Genomic DNA, 26,533 nt, shown 5'->3' on the forward strand with positions numbered 1-26,533 from the left:
AAGTGCACATAATGCAGATTCAGTGTAGTGCTAATTAGAGCATTGTTTGAAACGGCTTTTCCAGAAAAGCATATTTGTGTGTAATTAAATATCAATCACTATCATTGGAGCATTTGTGAAGCCCCAACTTCACAAATAACCAAGAATAACTCTGAAACAAATGTTAAATTAGGAGCTATGCCTCATTCTCCAAAAGGCTTTGTGACTTTGAAAATTCCTTAACTTCAAGTTGAAAAGAGAACAGGTTGAACAAATTATCTTCAAGTTCTGAACTCTTAGGAAAAGGCAAATGGACATATTTTGTCATCTAAACACACAGAATTTTCTTCTCCTTTGGACCAAGAGGACAGAAGCATAAAGAGAGAATGTAATAATCATTTATACAGATCAAAGGTGTATTTTTTGAAATAATTAAGCAAATTAACAATTGCTTGAGCAGTGGTTAAAAATAATAATTCACTGATAAGTAGCTATGAGAACCTTGTTTTTCTTTACACACCTACACAAACTCACACCATATACATATGCACAATTACACAGTGAATTCACCACATACACACATAAGATATAAGAGAACAAAAATGTCGATCAAAATCAACTGAAAACCCTATACTTCCTCTATAACAATGTTTAGGTCCCTCACCTTCATGTTCCTTACGAAGCATCGTCGCCCAATAACCATTGGATCTCCTGTTGCGCACTAGACGAAGGATCTTCACTATTCTTATGAATAATAATGGCAAACCGAGGAAAACATTTACATGATTCACCAATAATCTCCACAGGAACAAAATCCGTCTTTAAAATGATGAAAGCGATCAGTGTCCCTAACAAAAATCTCTCTGTGTTCAAAGCTGGATATGAGTTTTATGGCAGTGTGACAGTCACCACAGATTCTGAGGTTCTTAAGCACCTGTAGAGGAGACCCAGGACTAGTGTTCAGAAGCCCTACCGCAACTGCCAACTTCTCGCTGTGGCCACATAAGATCTGTTCCTTGTCTTGTTCCTCCACATCTTGCAATACAAAGTCAGTAGCAAGAAAGCAACCTGATTTTTTCATTTCCATCCTCAATTCAGCCAACTTTTCTATATTTTGGGTCATTTGAGGATGTGAATTATCACCGGCAATGAGCATATGTACTTTGCTTTTGACCTCAATCCAACTGTAGCTAGGGTTTTTCCTCAAACCCCTGCTCTTCATCATATCCCTCACCATATTTACTTCAACCCACATTCCCTTAGAAGCATAAATATTTGATACAAGAATGTAGTTTCCAGGATTTTTTGGTTCTAATGCAAAGATTAAAACAACATTTTTGTAAACTCCGCATGAACTAAGCAAAGCACACCAAACACAAGCATCAGGATCAAAAGGCATCTGCTTGATCAAGGTATACGCCTCTTGCAGCCTTCCAGCCCAACCGAGAAGATTCACCATGCAAGCATAATGCTCCAATCTAGCTTTAATACCATAATTGTTGGACATACTTTTGAAATAATTCCAACCCTCATCTGTTAGACCACCTTGGCTGCATGCAGATAATACACAAATCAGGAGTTTGCCCACTGTTTTGATATGTCAATTGCTTCCTTAGTCTTTCCATGCATAGCATATCCAGCCATAAACGCATTCCAAGAAACTGAGTTTCTGGTAGGCATCATATCAAAACAGAGCTTGGAAACATGTATGCTTCCGCACTTTGCAAACATGTCAATCAGTGCACTGCCTCCATAAACATTACTTGAAATTCCACTTTTAAGAGAAAAACAATGGGCTGCCTTCCCATGCATCAATGCTGCAATATTTCCATAACCTGGCAGTAAGCATGGTATCGTCACAGAATTTGGCCTTACACCAACATCCTGCATTTCCCTGAAAATCTCCAAAGCTTCAATATCCTTCCCATTCTTGGAACAGCTGGCAATAATTGATGTCCATGAAACAACATTCAATTCGAACCCTTCAAACTTGAATTTTCTAAATAACTTCAATGCATTGTCCACGAGACCATTTCATGAGAGCCCTGTAACTAAAGCATTACAAGCACCTATATCCACCTGCTATATCTCATCAAACACTTTTGACATCTCCATGTACGTGCACACTTTACATACATATCGATAAGTGCAGAGACCACACAATTGTCCTGTTCTAAACCTTGCTTAATGACAAGTCCATGAATCTGAAAGCCCATATCCAAGATTTTCAAGCCACCTACTACGTAGAGCACACTAGAAAAACTAGTCCCATCGGGTCTAAATCCTTCCAAATGCATCTTTTGAAACATAATAACTGCCTCAGAATAGTTTTTGCGATGAGTAAACCCCACAATCATTCCATTCCAAGAGATCAAATTAAGTTCAACACCAGCATCTTCCCTTCGAGAAAACAACTCCTTAGTGTCTTTTACGCAACCCTTTCTTGCATAACCTGCAAGCAAAGCACTGTAAGCAACAATGTCTGGTTGAGGCAGTCTATTGAACGCCTTGTGAGCATCCTTTATCCTGTTGCATTTAATATACATAAGTATCAAAGAGGATATAATACACGCGAATCAGAATCAAACCCAAACGTAGATGTAATACAATGAACCTGCTTCACAGTCTTCAGCAAAGATAACCCAATACATGCCTTGATAATAGTAGGCAAGACATGTCCATCATGCATAATATCATGTGAGCATTTGTGATAAGGCAAGCATTGCCTGACCAAAATGATTAAGCTTTGCAAAGGAATATATAAGGGTAGAAAAGGAGATGACATTAGGTTCAGGTATTGAACTAATAATGACATTCTCATCAGTTAAAGAGTGATGATCTGCAAACAGAGAAAGGGGTCGGTTGGTGAGGAAATTTTTGGTGAAAATACCTCATTTATGGACATATTCACAGGCCTGCCAGTTTTGTGGAGATATTGTGGCTGAATTGAGGTAGAAGATAGAGTGGTGAAGATGTGGAAATAAGGGGAGGGCTTGTCTCCCCATATATAATAAATCCTTAAAAAGAGCTATATATATATATATATATATATATATAAACAGATTCCACCCAGTAAGCATCATCTTCTCTATGGAGAAATTGAAGGTTTAATTGACAATACCAATGTCTCCCCAGCAGAGATGGCAGAGGAACTAATGAACAGTGAGGATTGATGTTGCTCTTAATGGACTTGTTAATTTCCTTAAAAGGAAGAACATTGAAGTCAGTGAAGCTAAGGATGAAACAAGTGGAAAAATTGACGAAGGAGAAGCCAAGAGGCTAAAATTAGGCAACAGGGAAAAAATTTTATCTGCTGATGAGGATTCTTTGAGCTACAAGATCTAATAGAAGAAGATATAGTGAGCCATTCATTGTATTAGGATTGGCATTACTGTACATACTGCTCCTTATCAATAGCTTCATAAAATTTCTTCTCCTTATGGTTCCCTATTTTGATAGCTTTTCGTGAATTCCTGGAATTTCCTGTATAAATTATGTAACAATAATATTATTATGTTAATAATATAATGAAATTTGCATGTTGGAGTTTCTCTAATCAACTACCATTCTGTCTTCATTTCATTACATTCTAGTCCAAGAGACATACAAGATTTTCAATCACATCTTTCAAAAATGAATTCCGTTTGAGAAAAAAATAGGTACCCAAAATACATATGATATATAAGTCAACTTTCTGTTGATGGGAATTTCTGATTATATTACTGTAAGATCCTTTATATTGAATAGTTTGTGAAACACTAACGAGGACATTTTAGTAAATCCAGGTGTGAAACATATATGTGTATGTGTAGAAAAGCCCTTTCAAGTTGCTTATACAGGCATTCTTCTGCAAATTCTCAGTCAAAACATCGAGGAGAGGAGGCTGCAGGCATCAATTTCAACTGTTGGTATGTTTTTTTCTTTAATCTTTGAACTTTTGATTCTTACTTCTTTCTAAATTTAATATTATAATCTTACTTCTGCTTTCATATCTTGTTTCTAGTCTCTGTTTATTAGGCTTTTCTTCTTGTTGACTATGGATTGCATTTTGAAACAAAACCTGCTTTCTGTCAAATGGAGTCAAACTACGCACGCTATAAGCGAGCGAGTGCTGATAAATTCTTTGGTTTTCGAAAAAATCAAAAAAATAGCAGAAGAAAAACATTCTGATTGGCATGCCTTTCAAGACATTCAATACAGCAAATGATGCATGATACGGTAACAAGAGCAACCAAAAAGTCTCTGTTGACTAATTTCATCAAAATCAAGCAGTTGGCATCATTTCATTCTACCAGAAAGGCCCAAAATAACCGGAATTGCACCAAAATGCAAGCATGTATAACCCACCCATTGCTGGAAGTTTCATATAAGGAAGAATTCCACCAGTCAAAATTCATCCCCTGGACAAGTCTATTCGAGTTTATTATTGAAATATAAGTCAGAGGATATCAGAATATGAAGGAACTAATACTTCACAGTTGAATAAAGAATGTCAAGAGTTGAAGTACTTAGCCCACTTTCAAAAATCACCACTAAATGATGATGACATAGTCAATGCCTTCACTGTAACTTGTAAAAATAACATCTAGCTATGAAGAGTAGCCATTTATTTACCCCGGATTTTCACTTTAAGAGTCCAGTTAACCTTTCCCTCTGGCAATGGAATAGATTTTGGCAAGCGCAATTGCACATCATGTTCTCCAAACGTAGTCAAGGGTGATGGAAGGTGAAGATTATCAGGCTCAATTAGCACATTAAGCTGCCTTGCCACCTGAAAATTATACATGTAAATCCTATAGAAAAATTACAAAGCAAGTGAATAAGAAAGATTTTTATTAAGAGAAATATTAGCTCCCATGCACAACAAACAATTAAACATCTCTGCCTCCGTGCAACTCAACAACAAAATTTCATTGGCAACATATATCTTAAAACCCAAACCCTCCACAAGTTCATTTGTGAATAAGAGGCTTACATTTACGGTTACAAAGATGACACCAAACAATAATTTCATAACTTAGACATATATGATGAAATCATCCAGAGACCAGTCCAAAGCCTAGGACAGCAGCCACTACTACAATGATGTGTATTTTTCTGGTCAAAGATGTTTATTTAAAATCCATGTTTCCAGTGTATTAAGCATCTGCAAGCCATTCCTAACTTACTAGTTTCTACCCCCGCTTGAAGCTATGGAATGCAAAAGGTATGGCCTGCACAAATGTCCAATGTGTGAAAGAAAGTTGGATAAACAAGATTCTACATATGTATACTCTAACCAAGCAATGGCAAGAGCTTTCTCACATAAAGCTCTTTGAAACTTCTATTTTCCATTTCCCATGCATAATAAATTTAAAAAGTCTTTTCAGCTAAGTAACTATCAAGAATGAGAACTTTGATACCTCCTTCACAATATCATCCACTGTAACTGGTGTACGGATTTCTATAGCTTCATCTTTTGTTGCACGAGCACGGAATTTCTCAGCATTGATCCCTGCCCTGATCGTCTGTAAGGCACCATATAATCAAGAAGTGTTGCAAAGACCCAATAGACTAACTAGAAAGAGAGCATTTACAACAATGGAATTCAACCAATGAGAAAGAATCAAGATCATAATAGATAAGGCTACAAACCAGTTGGGAATTAGTCAGGCGTCTTGCTGCTGTCTCATATTCTTTCATCTTATCCTCCACGGTCTCTACAACGACTTTAATTTCTTCTTCTTCCTCGGGTTGATAAATCTGATGCAATAACCAGGTCAAGAGCACATATGAAAAGAGTTGCCATCAAGTATTGAAAGAATTGATATTTTTTTTGAAATGAAACTAAACTGCATTGAAAGATAAATGGTGGATCTAAAAGTTCTGTATCAGCAAAAGTGAAACATTTGTATTTATTTCTGTTTAAACAAAATCAAGAGTTAAGAAACCTTGCGCTGCTCTCTTATGAGGTAAGCAAATTTGTCAATATTAGGGACAGCAAGCAATTTGGGCATGAGATGGTTCCGAAAATACCCAGGAGCGACTTTCACTGTCTCACCAGCTTTTCCAAGCTTCTCTATGTTCTGCAAGTGTTTGAAATGAATATCAGCAGTTGATTCTACTATTACATAAATTTTTGAACTGCGATAAGATTATAGCTGTGTGATTTTTAACAGAGAGGATACATGCAAAAGTATGTTACTACTTATCTCATAAAAAGCATATGTTTCAAGTTGTCAGCAAAAGTTTTCTTACTACAAATACCATAAATAGTATATCTAGGCACGATCCTTCCATCAAATGGAGCATTATACTTTCACTATCAATATTACACCTAATAAATAATTAAATTATAGCCTGCAAAAGCAGTAAAAAGGAAAAATTTATGGAATCTCTCCTCTTGTTTCCTTATTCTCTAAAAAGAAATGCAGGGTAGATATAATGATGAGAAAGCCACGAAATATTTAAATTTCAAAGCTCAAGAAATTTAGAATTACGGTCTACATTTTATGCAGGATTTAGATTGTGTGCGTGCGCGCATGTGTGTTTGTGTGATCTATATATATCCATTCATTTCAGATTTATATTTACATCCATTTCAATGAATAAGTTCCTAGTCAATGACTTTTAAGTCTAAGGGGCGATTTTTTAGTTTCAGTTTTTTTTTTAATTTCAGTTTTTTCCTGCAATTGTGTCCCTATTTATTTATGAATACTGTTGAGAATTAGTAGTTCGTAAAACTAAAATCTCACATAAAGAGAAACAGGTTCTGTAAAATGAACCTTCAAAGTGCTGTATATTTCATTGATTATGTTAGAGTTAACTCAAGATATGAAGCACAAAAACAAATTGCAGCCATATCTTAACCATGCTTAGCTTATGCCTATAACTAAGCTATTACCTGACCCCACTAGCTTACTTGCTGTAACAGCAAGCTTTACAGCAGAAAACAAAATACAATTTCCCTGCAAAGTGCAAGCTAATTAGAAAGTATCTCGACAAAAATCTCACCACTCCAACAAATACTTATATTTATATTAAATCATTATGTTTTTAAAGAAATTCAGAACTGCCACACTGACATTCAAAGCCTGATTCTTGATTTCCGAAAACCTTAGCCCTAGGCTTCTAATTCTAAGACTCAAGTTTTCCAAGCTGTCATGCATCATACAACTAATGAGGGAAACGTAACTTAACTTATAGATCAGTTAAATACATTTCCTTCACTGTTCCTTCTTCACAAACAAACCGACAAAGCCTAGACAAAGTACTTGAAAACTTGAGGATGCCACCACTACAAGAACTACAGCCATTTTGGTGTACTCACAAAATAAATTAAAAAGAATGATTCACAAAGTCTATTGAGCTAAACTTACAGTTGTAAGAATAACATCCAACTTTCTATATCGAACCCCTTGGCAAAAATAGAGAAGTGGAGGTATAGCACTATCAGACCTCTTAATGTTGGCACCTTTAATAATTTGCCACAAAGCATTTCTGCCATGTTGAACATAAGCCATTATTGCAATCGAGCCTGTTTCAATTCAAAGCAATTTCCATAACCATATACATATATATATACACATACACAAATCCTAGATACTATGTAGCAATATAATTTCATACCTTCTCAAAAATTGATTTGAAGGGAGTTTAGCTTCACTTTCTGTTTTTTCTGAGGGGAAAAAGAGAGAGTGAGAGGGAGACATTTTAAAAGTGAAATTAGGCAAAATGGGGTACCTATATATAATCAGAAACTTACACAATCAGAGAAAATCAAAGCAATTTTGAACATATTTTTACAGCCCGCAATGTATGGATACAATTGACAATCACAATTTAATCAAAATCATGAAGAAAAGAATAATTCCTATCACAATCTCATGAAAGCTGAAATCCAATACAATATACTCAAAGTTATTACACCTGGGATCTCTTTGGACTAAATGTACCTTTTTCTTCTTCAAATTGACATGAGCTTAACTATAAATGCAAGGATGAATTGATTCCATAGAATATAAAAATAAACTAAAAAAAGGACAATGCTACCAGTGAGATGGCAGTACAGGAAGCGGCTTTCTTCCCATCAGCAGCCGCGCAGGTCTGGTTTGTTTTAATGGCTGCAGGATGAGAAGGTAACAGAAGAGAGTCTTAGGTTTACAATTCGTTGGAAGTTTTAATGGCTTGAACTTGTATTTGGCATGGCAAAGGCAAGTAAGAAGAAAGCGGCGACAGATAGACGAGAAGTGGAGAACGAGCTACGAATTATTAAGGAGAAACTGCTATTTAGTCCTGAGTAGGGAGGCGGCAGGGTTGGTACCCGCTAGAAATAAACTACCCGACATGATTGTTAATTTAAGTATTTGAACCCGTTCCAAATCCATTAAGGAATAAACCGACAATATTCGAATCCGTTCCAAATCCGTTTAGAATTACCTAGATACTACCCGAACCCATTTAATCACAAATTCATTCAATCCATGAAACCCAAACCCACTTAGAACCCGAATCTGAACCCGACAATGGAACAAAAAATATATAAAAAATGCATTAAAATTCAACCTAAATGATAATAAGCACAATCAAACCAATATCTCACTTAAACAATTTGACAATCGAAAATATATAAAAATTCAATAACAATAATAACAATAACAAACTAAAAATCAATTAAAACATAATAAACTATAATAAATCATCATAGAATAAGAAGGTGTTGACATATTGGTATCATTTTTGCTACTATCTTTGCAATCTATACTCACAAATGTTGACATTATATTTAGATACAATATATTCAAAATACATAACATTATTAAATAGAAATATATTTAAAATATATAACATCATTAAATAGAAAAGGAAAACCAACAACAATGTAAATCAAAAAGAAATAATCTCATTCTCATAGTCTAAAGTAACTCAGTTTAGACGAAATAACAAATAAATAGTGAAATTATTATACATGAAAAGTATGACCAAAAGAAAAGGCAAATAACAAATAAAAAAAATAACAAAGCAACAGTTTACACTAGCAAATTAAGCTAGCTACAGCCGACTTTAGAGACTATAACAAAGAAAAAAAGCAATCATCAAGATTCCATGGGCCGGACCGGCACTAGGGCCCAGGTAAGTTTAATGCTCCCAAGGCCCGTAGTAAACCTGAAACACTAAAATCTACTATCTCAATATAAATTTCAAAGATTCAGCCCCTATTACTATGCAAAATAAATCTCATAATTATATTATACCTCGGCCCAAATTTAACATCTTCAACATTTCATAGTTCGAGCCCAATTTATAATACATCACATTTTTAATATGGGCTCACAGAATTATTTCATCTATATTAATACACGACTAAATGTATGTAAATTCTACAACTGCGGAGTCACTAACTGTTAGATATACATAGATTCTTATACATATAGTTACATAGCAAAATAATTATTGAACTAGGAAAATTTCTTTCTAGCCCTGCGGCGAAGAAACATAGCTTAAACCTAATTAAAGAGAAACTTACTTCCTGAAAAATTAAACAAGACATGTGAGTTTTCTAAGGAGTAATAATTATTGCACAACACACGCATTCACACAAATGTGTAAATATATCAATCTAGTCGTCCGACTAGTATATGCTCACGCAGACAGTCACAAAAATGGCATAACAACAGCACTCACACTTATTAACAACTTCACATAATCACATCACGTGGAAATTGGTCTGTGGCATCACCGAAACCCCCGATGAGCCGTCCTCCTACATGGCTCATCCTCTCATGATGTGTACACCAGGGAGCCGATCCCCCATACATGGCCGACCGGTCTAATCCTCACTTGACTAGCCCTCTCATTGTTTTTCCATTCTCTTTTTTTCTTTTCCATACTAACAGGAGGCCACCCTGTGGTTTTCCATATCATCCATATCATATCATCAGGTGCACACGGGGGCGCTGATCTCCCTATACATGGCCAACGGTATCGCAAACCGCCCTCACAAACCCATTGTGACCCACTTCATCCCAGCTCCACACAAACAAAACATAACATTATCACAATACAATTAATCAAGCATTGCAAATAAATGCAAGCATAGCAATCATTAAATATCATGATGCCATAGAACACTTAGACATGCATATTCAAATGAAAATAAATAAATAAATAAATAAATAATATTAACAATAAATAACAATGATAAAATAAATAATAATAATAAACAATAATGATGAAAATAATTAATTAATTGAATAAATAAATGAATAATAATGATAATAATAAAATAATTAGAGAACTTTATTTATTATGTATCAAGTTAAAGAATTAATCTAAATAAACCTATTAATTATATTATTACTTAAGACTAGCCTTGGTTTTATCGAAATTTCGGCAGCACTTCCCATAAAAATATGACTATAATACCTGTTTAAATATCACAATAATATTATATATTTATCAATCAATACACAGCCCATCCGTCGGGCATTAAGGAATAATAGCAAAGTTTGTGATTGACTCCTGTAATACATAAGCTAATTGTTTTATTGTCCACCAAGATTCAAATATGCATCATAAGTTCTCATCTTAATATTATCAAAACTAATAAATAAAAAAAAAGTAATATAGCTGTTGCCATTACAAAACATCTCATATTTCTAATCAAAACTTATAGTCTACATATAACTTATTCATTTCTACCGAGAAACAGATATGAAACATCACTTGCTTCTTATCATAACAAAACTCATACAATTAACCATCTATCTACTGCCATCTAAGGGGTTATTAATTCCTATAAACTAACCATTTTTTTTTTTTACATTAAATCTCAGTTTATATTTCAATTAGAGATTAATATCAAAATTCCCGAATTATTTTCAGCGCAGTGTTTTTGAATCCCAAGACTCTTCACAAACTGAAATTCATGCTCAATCTCAAGTCAATATCTTCAAGTGTTACATTCTCATACTATACTTCATAGAAATTCAATTTATAATATCAATGGCAGCATAAATTTTGGGAATTTATTTCAATAATCTCGCATAAACAGTATTTAAGATCCATAACTCCATCGCAACTACCATCCAAGCTCAAATTCTTTAATCTAGTCACAAGAAATCACATAGCACGAAGAAGGAAGCTGAAAATTACTTACAAAAATGAACTGAAATAACTTTTGCCATTTAAGAATTATTCTCAATTCTCATCAAACTCAATCATTAGAACATTTACTTTCACAACAAATTATGAAAAGCAAATTCATACCACCAATATAATCTTATTTCAAGCAAAACCATGACTTTCTCTGGTCAGGGGCTGCCACCCTTAATTCATACATATTTCTAAGCTAGAACCACCTTAATCACACCAAAACACTTGTCAAACTATGTTTTAACTATAATTAGTAAGCAACTAAATTCTTTTTTTTTTATATCAAAGAACTCATAAATTGTACTAAAGAGGTTTGGAAATCGGCTTACCTTGTCGGCGATAGTCGCCGGAATTGCTCGGAGAGAAGGACGAAGACGCGACTGTCTCGATCGGGCTGAAGTCGCGGCTTCGTTGTGACTTTTGCGCTCACCAGAAACGGAAAAGGAGACAAGGGAAAGGAATGCCGGACTGCTGCGGCGAGGAGTCGACGGCGAGGAGTCGCGGCGCGGGTCTCTGGTCGTCGGAAAAACGAGAGGAAGAGAGGGCGAGAGTGAGGTCGGCGCTGGAGAGGAAAGGAAGAAGAAGAAAAAAAGAGAAAGAAAATACCTGTTCAATTCGAACCGATTTGGTCTAAATCAGTAATTTGACTCGGTTTTTATTTGGTTTACGGATTTTCACTTAGTTTTCAAAAAATTCAAATTGGTTTTCGGGTTTGGTTTGATTTATTTTTAATTATTTTTGTTAGATTCTACAACATTTCCTTGATTTGTTCACTAATAATAAAATAATCATGATATTTGATTTTAAGATATTTAATTTATGTAATAGTAACATACACACACAAATATATATTTATAATAAATTAATAATTAGAGCTTCATATTTATTTTTTAAAAATTTTCTAAGAGTTCTGAACTCGGTAATTTCGATAATGTGTTCACTAATAATAAAATAATCATGATATTTGATTTTAAGATATTTAATTTATATAGTAGCCACATACACGCACAAATATGTATTTATAATAAACTAATAATTAGAGCTCCATATTTATTTTTTAAAAATTTTCTAAGAGTTCTCAACTCGGTAATTTCGATAATGTGTTTTGAGCTGAAGCCCAACTCCGTAAATTTGAGCTCGAATCAGAATTAAACCGTATTTGCAGTCTAAATAATAAAAAATTATGATTTTTAATTTAATAAAAATTCAAAAGTTTTGAAAATAAAATTTCGGAGTGATTCAAAATTTTTCAAGAAATTAATTGGCTTCAACATGCCCAAAATCCACAAATAAAAAAAATAAAACAATAAACATATATTTGCCGGCTAACCCACAAATTAATTCAACAATATATTCAATAACTCCTCCTCTTTGTCTATGTATATGTATATGTATATGTATTTATATAAAAGAAAAGGGAGGAAGGAGAACGAGAAAATAAATGGAAAACAAAGGAAAAAAAAAATCAAGAATGGAAATAAAGCAACCTGACACTGGTACTACGGTTGCAGAGCAGGACTGCTGCGGAGGGGACAGCCACGCACGAAGCAATGGTAAGGTAGAACAATAAGACTGTGAATGGGTAGAAGAACGTAGAAGTAGAGAACTAGCGGCGCATAGAACAAGAGGTTGAGTTGAGAGTTGAGAGGAGTTTTGTTTTCTTTGTGCAGCCTTAAGCTAAAAACGACGTAGCTGAAACGAATCGATTCGGTTCGATTTTCATGTCAAACTCGAATAATGTTTACCCATAATCTAAGTGTCCAGGTCCATCAATCCCTTATTGGAAAAACGCACCGTTTTAAAGCAGGGCGATATTAAGTCTAATTGTCCGTTTCTCTACTTCTATTGCGGAAACAGAGATCATTTTTAAAACTTTCATTTTCTATCTTTTCACAGTTTCAGATCGCACCCAGCTAAGGTCTTGTCTCTAAATATGCTTTCTTTATCTCAAACATTTAATTGTATTCTTGTTCTAATCATGGTTTCAATTTATTGACTGGGCTTTATTTTGCAGATAGAGCTAAATGGATCCAGATTCAGTGAAATCAACCTTGTCTAATTTAGCATTTGGCAATGTGATTGCAGCAGCTGCTTGCAATTATCAAAAGGTTTGATTTCTGAAATTGGACCATTACAACATGAGATTTTCTGGTTAAAGAACTTGTTAAACGTGAAGAAATGGATTTCATGTTTTGGGTTGAATCCTTTTTGGCTAAACCTGCAAAAATCCCAAGCTATGTCACTTGGTGCAATAACTCTAAATTGACCTTAGTTCCAGGATTTCAACTTAGAAACTTATAAATATTTTCACCCTAAATTCAAAAATAAAATAATATAAAAACAGTTCCCACCCAGTTAATCTGTGATAACTTAACCAAAACTCCTAAAAATACAAAAATACCCGATTTTGCTCCTTAGAAACTTATAAATATTTTCACCTTAAATTTAAAATCAGATAAGATTTATAATAAAATAATACAAAAACAGGTCCCACCCAGTCAGCTTGTGATAACTCAACCCAAGCCCCTAAAAATACAAAAACGCACAGTTTTGATCTTCACCAAAACCCCTGATTTCTCTCTCCCCTCTTCATCGTTTCCCTTCTTACTTCTCTTTGTGTGGGCAATGATTTGCGTTTCCTTTCTTGTATGATCTAGTTAATATTTGTGTATTCTGAAGTTTTGTTTTTTCATTTCAATTTTTATCTTCTCATGTGTTGTTTCTTTTTCTATTCTTCTTCATTTTGCTTTGACAGTGTTGTAATGGATTCAGCTGCGTGGTTCAGCTGCTAATATTTAAAGAATTCTCTTCTCGTCTTCTTGGGTAGGCTCTTTTTTTTTTTTTTTTTTTTTAACTTCTAAATTAATTTTCTTTATTTTTCGATGTGTAGCTATTCCCTCCTTCTTCTCTAACTTTCACTCCTCTGTTTAATTGATAAATTCGCTTGGTATTGTTCCAATTTAATCCAAAGGTGCTTTTATATTAAGTTTCTTTAGGTTCTGTCTTATGCTTCTTCATTAGGGTTGGAATTTTCCCACTTGGTCTTCCAAGCATTTTTCAAGTTTTGCTTTCTATTGTCTCTCATGGCTTGTGAACTTTTTATCTTTATCTAGTAGTGTTCTTGATTCTTCCAATTACTTAACTTCGTCGATTCCACCTGGTTTGGGTGACATTTCTAGACTGCAATCTTTGAACTTCTTTGATAATAATTTTGCTGCTTCAATTCTTGTGGAACTGGGTAATCTTTCTAAATTGGTTGAGCTTAATCTTACCAAAAACTCACTCACTCACTCTCTCTCTCTCTCTCTCTCCCTCTCTCTCTCTCTCGCTATATATATATATATATATATATATATATATATATATATATATATATATATTGTTTTGGAATTGAAAGAAAATTAGAAGGAATTTTTTGAGACTTTTTTAATTGAAGAGATATAAAACAAAATTTTAAAAGAAAATGAAAAAAGAGAGATGAATTGAATGGATTTCTATGTTTAATATCATTTATTAAGTAAAATGGTCTACCTTAATTTTCTGATAAAATAATCCAGCCAAATACACTTGATTGCAACTTTTTAGCAGTTCAGACAATCAATTGCAAATTTTTTTCCTTCAAACGCCAAAATAGAAAAAGACTAAAGAGTTTGGACACCGCAAATTTTTTTCCTTTATAGAAGTTCTGTTGTCCTTTTGTTTTGTCATTGTATCTTGGATGTTTTGAATTTGTTATTTTTATGATTCTTTCATTTTCTACTGTAATTTAAGGTGGATTGTGATCTTATACTTGTGGTTTTGATACAGATATTAATTCTTTGCTGGCATGTTCAGTTGCAAAAATGAGAGTATGGCCACTGATTTTCTCTAGATGTGGGCTGTTAGCCTGGGAAGGAAACAGTCAGGGTCAGAAAAGACATGATAATGATGGACTGAGAGTTCTATTGGCAGTTCTTGTGAACAAAACCATCATACTTTGTAGGTGACAAACTCTGGGCTTGCATGTTCCATTTAAGCACGCCAAGTATAAAGAAAACAAGTGGAATTAGCACAGCAACGCCTGGCTTTTGCTTCCTTTTCTGATACTCTTGTATTTCAATTATTATATATGGGGAGACAAGCCCTCCCCTTATTTTCGCATCTTCACCACTCTATCTTCTACCTCAATTCAGCCACAATATCTCCGCAAAACTGGCAGGCCTGTGAATATGTCCATAAAAGAGGTATTTTCACCAAAACTTGCCTCACCAACCGACCCCTTTCTGTATCTGCAGATCATCACTCTTTAACTGACGATAATGTCATTATTAATTCAATACCTGAACCTAATGTCATCTCCTTTTCTACCCTTATATATTCCTTTGCAAAGCTTAATCATTTTGGTCAGGCAATCCTTGCCTTCTCACAAATGCTCTCATATGGTATTATGCATGATGGACATGTCTTGCCTACTATTGTCAAGGCATGTGCTGGGTTATCTTTGCTGAAGACTGGGAAGCAGGTTCATTGTATTGCATCTACATTTGGGTTTGATTCTGATTCGCATGTATTATCCCCTTCGATACATATGTATATTAAATGCAACAGGATAAAGGATGCTCACAAGGTGTTCAATAGGCTGCCTCAACCAGACATTGTTGCTTACAGTGCTTTGCTTGCAGGTTATGCAAGAAAGGGTTGCGTAAAAGACACTAAGGTGTTGTTTTCTCGAAGGGAAGATGCAGGTGTTGAACTTAATTTGATCTCTTGGAATGGAATGATTGTGGGGTTTACTCATAGCAAAAACTATTCTGAGGCAGTTATTATGTTTCAAAAGATGCATTTGGAAGGATTTAGACCCGATGGGACTAGTTTTTCTAGTGTGCTCTCTGCAGTAGGCGGCTTGAAAATCTTGGATATGGGCTTTCAGATTCATGGACTTGTCATTAAGCAAGGTTTAGAACAGAAGAAGTGTGTGGTCACTGCACTTACTGATATGTATGGAAAGTGTGCACGTACATTGGAGGTGTCAAAAGTGTTTGATGAGATATATCAGGTAGATATAGGTGCTTGTAATGCTTTAGTTACAGGGCTCTCACGAAATGGTCTTGTGGACAATGCATTGAAGTTATTTAGAAAATTCAAGTTTGAAGGGTTCGAATTGAATGTTGTTTCATGGACATCAATTATCGCCAGCTGTTCCCAGAATGGGAAGGATATTGAAGCTTTGGAGATTTTCAGGGAAATGCAGGATGTTGGTGTGTAAGGCCAAATTCTGTGACGATACCATGCTTACTGCCAGGTTGTGGAAATATTGCAGCATTGATGCATGGGAAGGCAGCCCATTGTTTTTCTCTTAAAAGTGGAATTTCAAGTAATGTTTATGTGGCAGTGCACTGATTGACATGTATGCAAAGTGCGGACGCATACATGTTTCCAGGCTCTGTTTTGATATGATGCCTACCAGAAACTTAGTTTCTTGGAATGCGGTAATGGCTGGATATGCTATGCATGGAAAGACTGAGGAAGCAATTGACATATTTAAATTGATGCAAAAGAGTGGGCAAACTCCTGATTTTGTTAGCTTCATTTGTGTATTATCTGCATGCGGCCAAGATGGTCTAACAGATGAGGGTTGGTATTATTTCAAAAGCATGTCCAACAATTATGGTATTAAAGCTAGATTGGAGCATTATGCTTGCATGGTGAATCTTCTCGGTCGGGCTGGAAGGCTGCAAGAGGCGTATACCTTGATCAAGCAGATGCCTTTTGATCCTGATGCTTGTGTTTGGGGTGCTTTGCTTAGTTCATGCAGAGTTTACAAAAATGTTGTTTTAGGTGAGATTGCTGCAAAGGAACTCTTTGCATTAGAACCAAAAAATCCTGGAAACTACATTCTTCTATCAAATATTTATGCCTCTAAGGGAATGTGGGTTGAAGTAAATATGGTGAGGGATATGATGAAGAGCAGGGGTTTGAGGAAAAACCCTGGCTGCAGTTGGATTGAGGTCAAAAGCAAAGTACATATGCTCATTACCGGTGATAATTCACATTCTCAAATGACCCAAATTATAGAAAAGTTGGCTGAATTGAGGATGGAAATGAAAAAATGAGGTTGCTTTCTTGATACTGACTTTGTATTGCCAGATGTGGAGGAACGAGACAAGGAACAGATCTTATGTGGCCACAGCGAGAAGTTGGCAGTTGTGCTAGGGCTTCTGAGCACTAGTCCTGGGTCTCCTCTACAGGTGATTAAGAACCTCAGAATCTGTGGTGACTGTCACACTGCTATAAAATTCATATCCTGCTTTGAACACAGAGAGATTTTTGTTAGGGACACTAATCGCTTTAATAATTTTAAAGATGGATTTTGTTCCAGTGGAGATTATTGGTGAATCATGTAAATGGTTTCCTCGGTTTTTCCATTATTATTCATAAGAATAGTGAAGATCCTTCATCTAGTGCGCAACAGGAGATCTAGTGGTTATTGGGCGACGATGCTTTGTGAGGAACATGAAGGTGAGGGACCTAAACATTGTTATAGAGGAAATATAGGGTTTTCAGTTGATTTTGATCGACATTTTTGTGCTCTTATATCTTATGTGTGTATGTGGTGAATTCACTGTGTAATTGTGCATATGCATATGGTGTGAGTTTGTGTAGGTGTGTAAAGAAAAACAAGTTTCTCGTAGCTACTTATTTGCGAATTATTATTTTTAACCACTGCTCAAGCAATTGTGAATTTGCTTACTTATTTCAAGAAATATATCTTTGATGCGTATAAATGATTATTATATTCTCTCTTTATGCCTCTGTCCTCTTGGTCCAAAGGAGAAGAAAATTCTGTGTGCTTAGAGACTAAATATGTCCTTTTGCCTTTTCCTAAGAGTTCAGAACTTGAAGATAATCTGTTAAACCTGTTCTCTTTTCAACTTGAAGTTAAGGAATTTTCAAAGTCACAAAGCCTTTTGGAGAATGAGGCCTAGCTCCTAATTTAACTTTTGTTTCAGAGTTATTCTTGGTTATTTGTAAAGTTGGGGCTTTTCAAATGCTCCAATGATAGTGATTGATGTAGTTGATTATCTTACTAACAACTGACTTCAACTTGTGTTTGAGATCTTTGCTGTACGTGCTTTTTTCTTCAATTGATCTAATGATATCTTTTTGGAAACTGCAGTTGCCCTGACAATTAGTTCATTGCTTGTCCGTTGCATAGCACAAATATGATCGCTCTGCATTCACCTTGATGAAGTCACTCTTCAAGCATCAGGTTAGAATTTCCAATATCAAATGCTGTATGCCTCTCAAATTACAAAAATATCTTGGTAAATAAAGGAAGTAGACTATAGGAAGGAAAGAACATCAGGATATTCCGTTTTACCTTCAAGTCCCTATACACATAAATGCTTCAATGTTCTTGTACTTCTACCGATAGAAGGAAAATGTTACTTGATGCATTAGTCTTTTCCCATTTGTTAATGGATATCATTGAGGTTGATTATCTACCCTTTATGCTCTAAACTCTGAATGATATTCTCTTTCTCCAAAGCATTTCATGTGTGTCTGCGCGTACGCGCGCGCTCGTGCACGTTTATTGAAATTCTTTTGTCTGTCTTGTGGTCTTGCTGTAATTTTTTAGTGGGCCTGTTCTGTAAGAGCATCAGATTACCTAGGGTGAGTCGCCTCTTGGTTTGATCTTTGCTCGTCTTATGGCAGAGATGGGGTGTGCCCTTTCACAGTCATTAATTCCCGAGTGTTTTAACAGTCTTGTTTCCGTTGTTGATAACTTGAACTGTTGTCATGGAAGCTTTATCTCCATTTGCTTATATTTCCATTGTTCATGTAGCAGAATGCTTTTTAAGAATTAGTCAGTCTGGTACTGGTGTATCTACTGACTCAGCACTACTGCTAAGATCCATTACTATCTATCTTGCATTTCTGCTCCTGATCCTGGAAAGCAGCTAAGAAATTATGAAATTCTGATTGATCAGAGTATCAGATCAATGCTATTAAGGACAGGCAACGCTATTGATGCTTAGGAAAGCTCATTATTTTTTGAGGCTGACTTCTGTATCTGAATTAGGATTGCTTAATCCCATTTTGCACCAGATATAATATTGAGCAGTTAATATTTATTAGTGAAAAATTTATTTTTGCCAATGTACCAGTTTATTTTAATACGAGGAAAGATTGTTTACTTGCAAGGAGGGAAAAAGTAAGAAAGTAGAAATTCCCTGTTCTATTACAACTGATTTCGGCTTTAATGGCGAAATAGGAGTTTCCATCGAGGTAAGATAAACTTAGTGCAATAATGTTATGATCTACATTTTTTGTGATCATAAACTTGACCTACTACAGTTTATTTATCGATTTTGTTGCTTTCATCTTTTTACACGCTGTTCGTACTGAGACATCCTTTATGATGCAGTATATTAGTTGTGAAGGTCCGTCCAACAATCCTACTTCTTTCCCAGTGGATTTCTGTTGCTTGATGCTGGCCCTTCCCCAGGTGCTGTTGATCCTTTCATCAACACAGAGATAAAGATGGGCAAAAGTGGGATTATCTGCTTTTATTGTTGTAAAATTTTACAAGTTTTATGAGAGAAAAATACAAGTTGGCATATGAGATTTCCTAACTGCCAATTAAATTGAAAGATAAAAACGGTTAATCTAAATTATATTCTATGAATAATTTATATTCTAAAATTTATTTGGTCTTCTATAACCAATTTATTTAGGTCTAGTTTCACTTGTATCAACAATCTATCTTTTAATTTATTTAGATAATTTTATGAAGCATGTTTTTATCAATCTCATGCAAAAGTTTTGCTGTTGTGGTTGGCAAATCAAACACAATAGTGTATATGTAAAATATAGAAAAAAAAAAAAAATGTTTCAGCTCAAAACTCTGCGTCTAGGGGCTGTGCATTAAACGGTTAAATCGTAACATCAAATTAAAGTGCATCAAACCATCAATGTTATATGATTTGTATTTATAAATGGTTTGGTTTGGTTTGGTTTAATATTTAAAACAAATAGAATGATCTCTCTTATTCAAAATATAAGTTGTTTTTAGTTTGTTATTTTATCTTAAAATATAAATCGTTTTGGGTTTTTCAAGAAGTAATAAATGATGTTTTTCCAATATTATCATTGTTTATATTAAATGCAATAAATATTTTATAAGCAACTATTGGTTTTGAGTAAGATAATTTGGTCACATTATCCTTGAATTTGTTATAATCTTGAAGAATAATTACTTCTTTAATTTGTGTGTAAAAATATTAAGTTACTTATATTTTAGGACAGAGAAAGTAGTAGTTTGGTTTTATTTTATCTAATTAAACTATTCAAAACTAAATTAAATAGACACACCAAGACATAACCTAATGTAGATGTGACCACAGTTTCGGTTCCAAAAATGTAAAATTGGAACCGAATAGAAAATTAACAATTTTAGTTTCAGTGTAGAATCCTATAATTATGATTCCAGTTCCAATTTCTTAATGATTCTAGTTCTTATGGTTCTCTGGCAAGTTCTTCGATCAGTTTACATAATTTGAAAATCTAATTGCATAATTTGAAAATTAGACGATATTTTAGGTATAAAATCTAAAATTTAAAAATTTATGAAATAATTTTCAATTTGGATTTCCTTAAAATTCAATTGGTTGGGAGTGAAGTCAAATATGTTGTTCATATGCATGGATGAGATTGGATTTTGCTTTTCTCCAACCTTTTCCTTGCCATTATAGAATAATAATATGCAAATTCAAAAAATTGAGTATAAAAAAATTAAAGAGAATAATTAAAAATTGAAGACATTTTTTTGGACATTATTAAAGCGAATAATTAAAGAATAATTTGAATAATGATTATAAATTGGAGAGCTTAGAAAGATGGAAGAATATGATGTGAGGATGAATGAAAATAATAGGATATTTATAGTAAATTTGAAAAATCTAACTTCTATAAATATGAAACACCCCGTAATTTTATTTTCAAAACTTTTAAATTTTTATTAAATTAAAAATCAGGATTTTTGACTATTTGGACTACAAGTATTGACTACAAGTACTGTATAACCTTAATCTGCGTCCAAATTCGCAGGTTGGGCTGGCCCAAAGTACTAACCGAGATTTTTCTAAGCTTTTTAAGAATTATATTGGACATTAAATATTAAATCAACTAAAATAAATCAATTGGACCTGTAAACCAGTTGGAATTTTCCAAAAACCAGTGAAAAACATGTAAACCAAACGAAAGTCGAGCCAAATCATTAAATTGAGCCCAATCGGTTCGAATCGAACCGGAATGGCCTAGAAATTTCCAGTAACTATTTTCTTTTTTTTTCTCTCCAGCTTTCGCAGGCTCGCCCCTCTCCTCTCGTTTTCCGACGACTAAAGACCCTCGCCGCGTCTCCTCGCCGTCGACTCCTCGCCGCAGCAGTCCGGCCTTCCTTTCCCTTCTCTCCGTTTCCGTTTCTGGTGAGCGCAAAAGTAACAGCGAAGCTGCGACTTCAGCCCGATCGAGACAGTCGCGTCTCAGTCCTTCCCTCCGAGCAACTCCGACGACTATAGCCGACAAGGTAAGCTGATTGTCCTCCCACTTCACTCCGTTACAAATTATTTTGTATAGATTAGGCGATTTATTGACGGAATTGATCAAAATGGGACTTAGGGGATTTAAGAATAAAAATTGGGATTTCGTTAGATATTGACATAATTTGTAGTAGTTGGCTATAGAACTGAGTTCTATATGAAATTTGCTATGTTTTGGCGTAAGAGTTGCAAGATTCTGGAACCATGGTACCTCCGGCCACCGTAGCGGCGGAGACAGCGGTGGCTCCGGTGACCGGAGTTCCCAAGAGGCAGAACGTTGCATTTTTCGTGTAGAGTATGAACAATAATTAGTTTTACTATCTGACATCAATTGATATTGAACTGTGGATTGCCGTAAATTTAGAAACTAGGCTTCAGGCTGAAGAATCAAGGAAAGTCGATAAAACAAGAACTATATGATCTTAGAAAGGTTTAATTAGCTAGTTAGCAAAGTATTTAAATTTTGTTAGTGTTCAAAATAAGTTATATGTATGAATCTGATAATAATTAGGATGTTTTAGTTTCTACGAAGTTAATATTAATAAGGGTTAATAATTATTAAGTAATATGTAGTCGACTGTTAATTAAGGATTAATAAGTGTATTTTCAAATTTTCGGGTTGATAGATATATATGTAAACGCTTATTCATATTCAATAGACGATGATTAATGGATCATTAACTGGAATTACGAGATCTTAATTAATAATTTAATTAATAGGTTTATTTAAATTAATTCTTTAAACTTGATATATTAAAAAAATAAAGTTATTTATTTACTATTATTATTATTATTTATTTATTTATTTATTTATTTTCATCATTGTTGTTTATTGTTAATATTATTTATTTATTTGCATTTGAATATGGATGTCTAATTGTGCATTGCATTACGATGTTTAATTGATTAATACGTCTGCATTTAATTGCAATATTTGATTAGTTGTGATGTGATAATGTTATGCTCTGTTTGTGTGGAGTTGGGATAAAGTGGCTCATCACGAGTTTGTGAGGGCGGTTTTCGATACCGTCGGCCATGTATGGGGAGATCGGCGCCCCCGTGTGCACCTGATGATATGGATTTTATGGAAAACCACAGGGTGACCTCCTATTGGTATGGAAAAGAAAAGAGGGTCTGAAAAAAATGAGAGGGCTGGTCAAGTGAGGATTAAACCGGTCGGCTATGTATAGGGGATCGGTTCCCCGGTGCACACGTCATGAGAGGATGGGCCATATGGGAGGACGGCTCATCGGGGGTTTCGGTGACGCCACTGACCAATTTTCACGTGATCTGATTATGTGAAGATGTTAATAATAATGAGTGCTGTTGTTATGCCATTTGTGTGATTGACCATTGGGAAAACGCACCTTTTTAAAGGATGGCGGTATTATGCTTGAAATTTTTAAGTCCAATCGTCCCTTTCTCTACTTTTATTGCGAAAAAAGAGACACCATCTTTAAAACTTGCATTTCCTACCCTTTTACAGATTCAGATCCACCCAGCTAAGGTCTTGTCTCAAGATCTGCTTTCTTTATCTCAAACATTTAATTGTATTCTTGTTCTAATCATGGTTTCGATTTATTGATTGGGCTTTATTTTGCAGATAGAGCTAAATGGATCCAGATTCAGTGAAATCAACCTTGTCTAATTTAGCATTTGGCAATGTAATTGCAGCAGCTGCTCGCGATTATCAGAAGGTTTGATTTCTGAAATTGGTTCATTACAGTATGAGATTTTCTGGTTAAAGAACTTGTTGAACATGAGGAAGTGGATTTCATGTTTTGGGTTGAATCTTTTTTTGTTTGATGATTTCTGTTTTTGGTTTAACACTTAATTGATCTAACTATTGAAGAACTCATTTAGTTTAGTTGTTTTGTCTCTGTTTTATTTTTTTGCTTATATGAATAATTGCAGAGATTAGGTAAGAGAAAATTACATGCATCAGTTCATCTTACAAGATTTTCAAGGATTGGTGTACTTTAAGACCTTTCTTGGCATAAATGAACTCTGCAAAATTTGAGATTTCATCTCTAGAATTAATGAAAATATCCATTTCACTCTTAAGAGTTGAATTTATAGAATTCAACATAACTAAACTAAGTTCTATCATTTATGAATAAATTCTGTACTTCAAGTTCATTTATACTCTATTCCAAACAAAGGGTAAAATACTAATTGTGATTAAGGACATAATAGAACTGATATTGCCGACCTTGCAGGAAAGAAAATCTTAATTCAATTATAATTCAGAGCAGAGAGGCTCATTCTCTTACTTGAAGGTCATGAGTTTATAGTTGTGGAAATAGTGTCTTTGCAAAAAATGCAAGGGATCTAATTCTAGTTCAACTGAGGTTGCAAACTCTCTTCTTCAAAGCAAGCATTGTCGTGCTCTGGCGACTCCCTTTAATAGACCCAAATAAGAATGTGACAATAAGATGTCTTACTTATCATTATTGGTTTTTTATGACTTTACATTCTGATCTTGCAGGAATTGCTTGCTCAAGAAAAGGCACAGGGATCTAATTCTGTCCACCAAGAGGTTGATCTTGATGAGTTGATAGATGTAAGTTCTGATAGAGCATCTGTATTGTTTCTGCAGTGCCATAATTTCAATTTTTTTTTTTTTCCTTTTAATTGTATAGTATTATTGAATTTAATATGTAGGATCCTGAGCTGGAAAAACTGCATGCAGATAGGATTGCAGCACTCAAGGTAAAAAGTTGAATATTCCTCCATGTAACTTGTTAATATTTATGTTTGGGATAAGCTTTCTGAATTTGGTAAAATATTCACCATCGGATTTATTTGAATAGAAAGAAGTTGAAAAGCGTGAAGCCCTAAAGAGGCAAGGACATGGTGAGTACAGGGAGATAACTGAGGGGGATTTCTTGGGTGAAGTCACCGGCAGTGAGAAAGTTATTTGCCACTTCTACCATAGGGAGTTCTATCGGTGCAAGTATAGCATTTACTTCAAATACTCTTACACAAACACACACATGTTTGAACATCTTATATGTCACTTTATCCGATGACCCTGACTGGTTATTCTAGAATAATGGATAAGCATTTGAAGGCTCTTTCACCGAGACATGTTGATACAAAGTTCATCAGGATGGATGCAGAGGTATCTGAAGTTTGCTTGATTTTTCATTGTTTGATTCATCGGACTGCTGATCTTAAAATATTATTTTAAGTATCTCAAGTTACAGCCTTTCAACTAACTTTCCTGGGTTGTTCTAACAATTGTAAATGAACTGCAGAATGCACCATTTTTTGTTACCAAACTTGGAATCAAAACTTTGCCATGTGTCATACTGTTCAGGTGTGGCTACCTTTATCACTGTTTTTCTTTCTTTCTTTCATTCTTTCTTTTCTCCCTGTAGCTCATATTAATTAATATTATAAGATGCACATTATAAGATGCATGCGAACATTCTTCTGTTTGACTTCTCCAAGTACAAGAGAACCATAGTAAAAGTTGGAATTTATTGCCATGCTAATCTTCATTCCTGATTTTATGATTTGGGAGTCTCTTTTTTATTAACTGAGCAATGTGTATGGATGAGTGAATGTGGCATGTTGCGAATTTAACCCGGTCAGAGTCATAAGGAATAATGGTCTGTTTAGTACTGTTGTTTGAGCTGCTCTGAAGAAAACAGTATGCTAAAAATGTTACTATAGGTCATTAAAGTTTATTTTAAGGGAAATTTCAATTGTTTTTGTCATATAAGCTTCCAAATATCTAAATACACACAAATATGCTTTTCTGGAAAAGCCGTTTCAAACAATGCTCTAATTAGCACTACACTGAATCTGCATTATGTGCACTTTTGCTCTTCCTGAGATTCTGCATCGATTATAAACTCAAAAAATTCTATTATTTGTCAAATATTAGGAAAGGGATCGCTGTTGATAGACTCATTGGGTTTCAAGATTTGGGAGGAAAAGATGATTTCACCGAAAAATCGCTTGAGATTCTGCTGATAAAGAAAGGTAAATGTCTCGTTCGGTTGTGATATTTTAGTTCAAGGAATTATTCTCTAAACCGCTATATTACAGGTATACTTAGTGAGAAGAAAGATAATGAAGATGATGAAGACGATGATTACCTTGAAAGCAGGCGAAGGACTGTGAGGTCATCTGCGGATCCTGACTCTGATTCTGATTAAAAAAACTGTAAAAGAGAAACTGCAGAGTTATGCTTGGTTAATGGGTTTCCTTTAAATGTGTGTACCAATATTTTTACATTCTACTATCTCTAGAAATTTTTGTTTTCCTCAAATCAAAATGAATTAGTTAATGCGTCGTCTTCTTTAAAATCGTGTTTTTTTTCTTCATTAAAACCTTAAAAAACATTCTTTTTTTTTTTTTTTCTTCATTGAAACTTTATTGCTGTTGACAGCGAAAAGCCTGTAATGCGCCGGTGTTGCTGGCGGCCATCCTGTGCTCCCATAATAGTCACAATATGGTTAGAAGACTATAGGCTTTTCGTCATTTGACTGAACGGCGACCGTTTAATATATATATATATATATATATATATATATATATATATATATATATATATATATAGTATTAAGAACGTGCTTTGCACGGTAAAACTCGTTATACTTAATATTTTTTTATTTTTTTCTAAATATAGTTTATTAATTTTTTATAATATAATAAAAATGATAATAAATTATTGAATAAAAAAAATAAATATAGACAAAATGAATATTGTATTATGTATGTAGACAAAATGAATGAATATTGTAAAAAAAATCAAAATGGAATGAAAAACATAAAACTTTATGATTGAAATGATATGAAAAGTAAATATAATTAAAATTCGAGTAAAA

At 34.3% G+C, this 26,533-nt stretch overlaps 2 protein-coding genes and 2 pseudogenes across 4 annotated transcripts; 2 read left to right on the forward strand and 2 right to left on the reverse strand.

Moving 5' to 3' along the window:
* Positions 1 to 500: 500 nt before the first annotated feature.
* On the reverse strand, positions 501 to 3,584 carry LOC105634634 (pentatricopeptide repeat-containing protein At1g20230 pseudogene; annotated as a pseudogene).
* A 730-nt stretch (positions 3,585 to 4,314) lies between these two features.
* On the reverse strand, positions 4,315 to 11,801 carry LOC149496726 (uncharacterized). 2 transcript variants are annotated; one of them, XM_089720800.1, is made up of 7 exons: positions 11,442 to 11,771; positions 7,588 to 7,636; positions 7,338 to 7,495; positions 5,910 to 6,044; positions 5,614 to 5,721; positions 5,382 to 5,486; positions 4,315 to 4,750 (listed from the first exon to the last, which is right to left on the reverse strand). In XM_089720800.1, exons 3-7 carry the CDS (start codon positions 7,479 to 7,481, stop codon positions 4,586 to 4,588), a joined length of 657 nt encoding a protein of 218 aa, XP_089576926.1. In that variant the 5' UTR covers positions 7,482 to 7,495; positions 7,588 to 7,636; positions 11,442 to 11,771; the 3' UTR covers positions 4,315 to 4,585. The 2 variants fall into 2 exon arrangements, with proteins under 2 accessions (XP_089576926.1, XP_089576927.1); XM_089720801.1 differs by lacking the exon at positions 4,315 to 4,750 and adding an exon at positions 4,796 to 5,192 and having other exon boundaries at positions 11,442 to 11,801.
* A 2,189-nt stretch (positions 11,802 to 13,990) lies between these two features.
* Positions 13,991 to 19,887, forward strand: LOC149496727 (pentatricopeptide repeat-containing protein At1g20230 pseudogene; annotated as a pseudogene). The gene is made up of 5 exons (XR_016320649.1): positions 13,991 to 14,350; positions 14,920 to 17,610; positions 18,269 to 18,361; positions 19,260 to 19,380; positions 19,520 to 19,887. The product of XR_016320649.1 is annotated as a pentatricopeptide repeat-containing protein At1g20230 pseudogene (transcript).
* Positions 19,888 to 21,414: 1,527 nt separating this feature from the next.
* Positions 21,415 to 26,011, forward strand: LOC105634622 (thioredoxin domain-containing protein PLP3B). The gene is made up of 9 exons (XM_089720867.1): positions 21,415 to 21,679; positions 23,296 to 23,389; positions 24,181 to 24,255; positions 24,357 to 24,404; positions 24,506 to 24,648; positions 24,744 to 24,816; positions 24,953 to 25,014; positions 25,588 to 25,685; positions 25,752 to 26,011. Exons 2-9 carry the CDS (start codon positions 23,306 to 23,308, stop codon positions 25,859 to 25,861), a joined length of 693 nt encoding a protein of 230 aa, XP_089576993.1. The 5' UTR covers positions 21,415 to 21,679; positions 23,296 to 23,305; the 3' UTR covers positions 25,862 to 26,011.
* Positions 26,012 to 26,533: the final 522 nt, after the last annotated feature.

The sequence above is a fragment of the Jatropha curcas genome, chromosome 4 (genome assembly GCF_041381405.1).
Source record: "Jatropha curcas cultivar XTBG-Jc1 chromosome 4, XTBG_Jcur_1.0, whole genome shotgun sequence".
Lineage (NCBI taxonomy): Eukaryota > Viridiplantae > Streptophyta > Magnoliopsida > Malpighiales > Euphorbiaceae > Jatropha > Jatropha curcas.

What these genes read in the sequence shown, in the direction of transcription:
- LOC149496726 (XM_089720800.1), bottom strand. Translation starts at nt 7,481, where the DNA reads ATGGCTTATGTTCAACATGGCAGAAATGCTTTGTGGCAAATTATTAAA. An exon ending in TCATAAGAGAGCAGCGCAAG is followed by an intron (nt 5,722 to 5,909) that starts GTTTCTTAACTC and finishes TTATTGCATCAG; the next exon opens with ATTTATCAACCCGAGGAAGA. An exon ending in TGGATGATATTGTGAAGGAG is followed by an intron (nt 4,751 to 5,381) that starts GTATCAAAGTTC and finishes TATAATTTTCAG; the next exon opens with GTGGCAAGGCAGCTTAATGT.
- LOC105634622 (XM_089720867.1), top strand. Translation starts at nt 23,306, where the DNA reads ATGGATCCAGATTCAGTGAAATCAACCTTGTCTAATTTAGCATTTGGC. An exon ending in TCATCAGGATGGATGCAGAG is followed by an intron (nt 24,817 to 24,952) that starts GTATCTGAAGTT and finishes AATGAACTGCAG; the next exon opens with AATGCACCATTTTTTGTTAC. An exon ending in GATTCTGCTGATAAAGAAAG is followed by an intron (nt 25,686 to 25,751) that starts GTAAATGTCTCG and finishes GCTATATTACAG; the next exon opens with GTATACTTAGTGAGAAGAAA.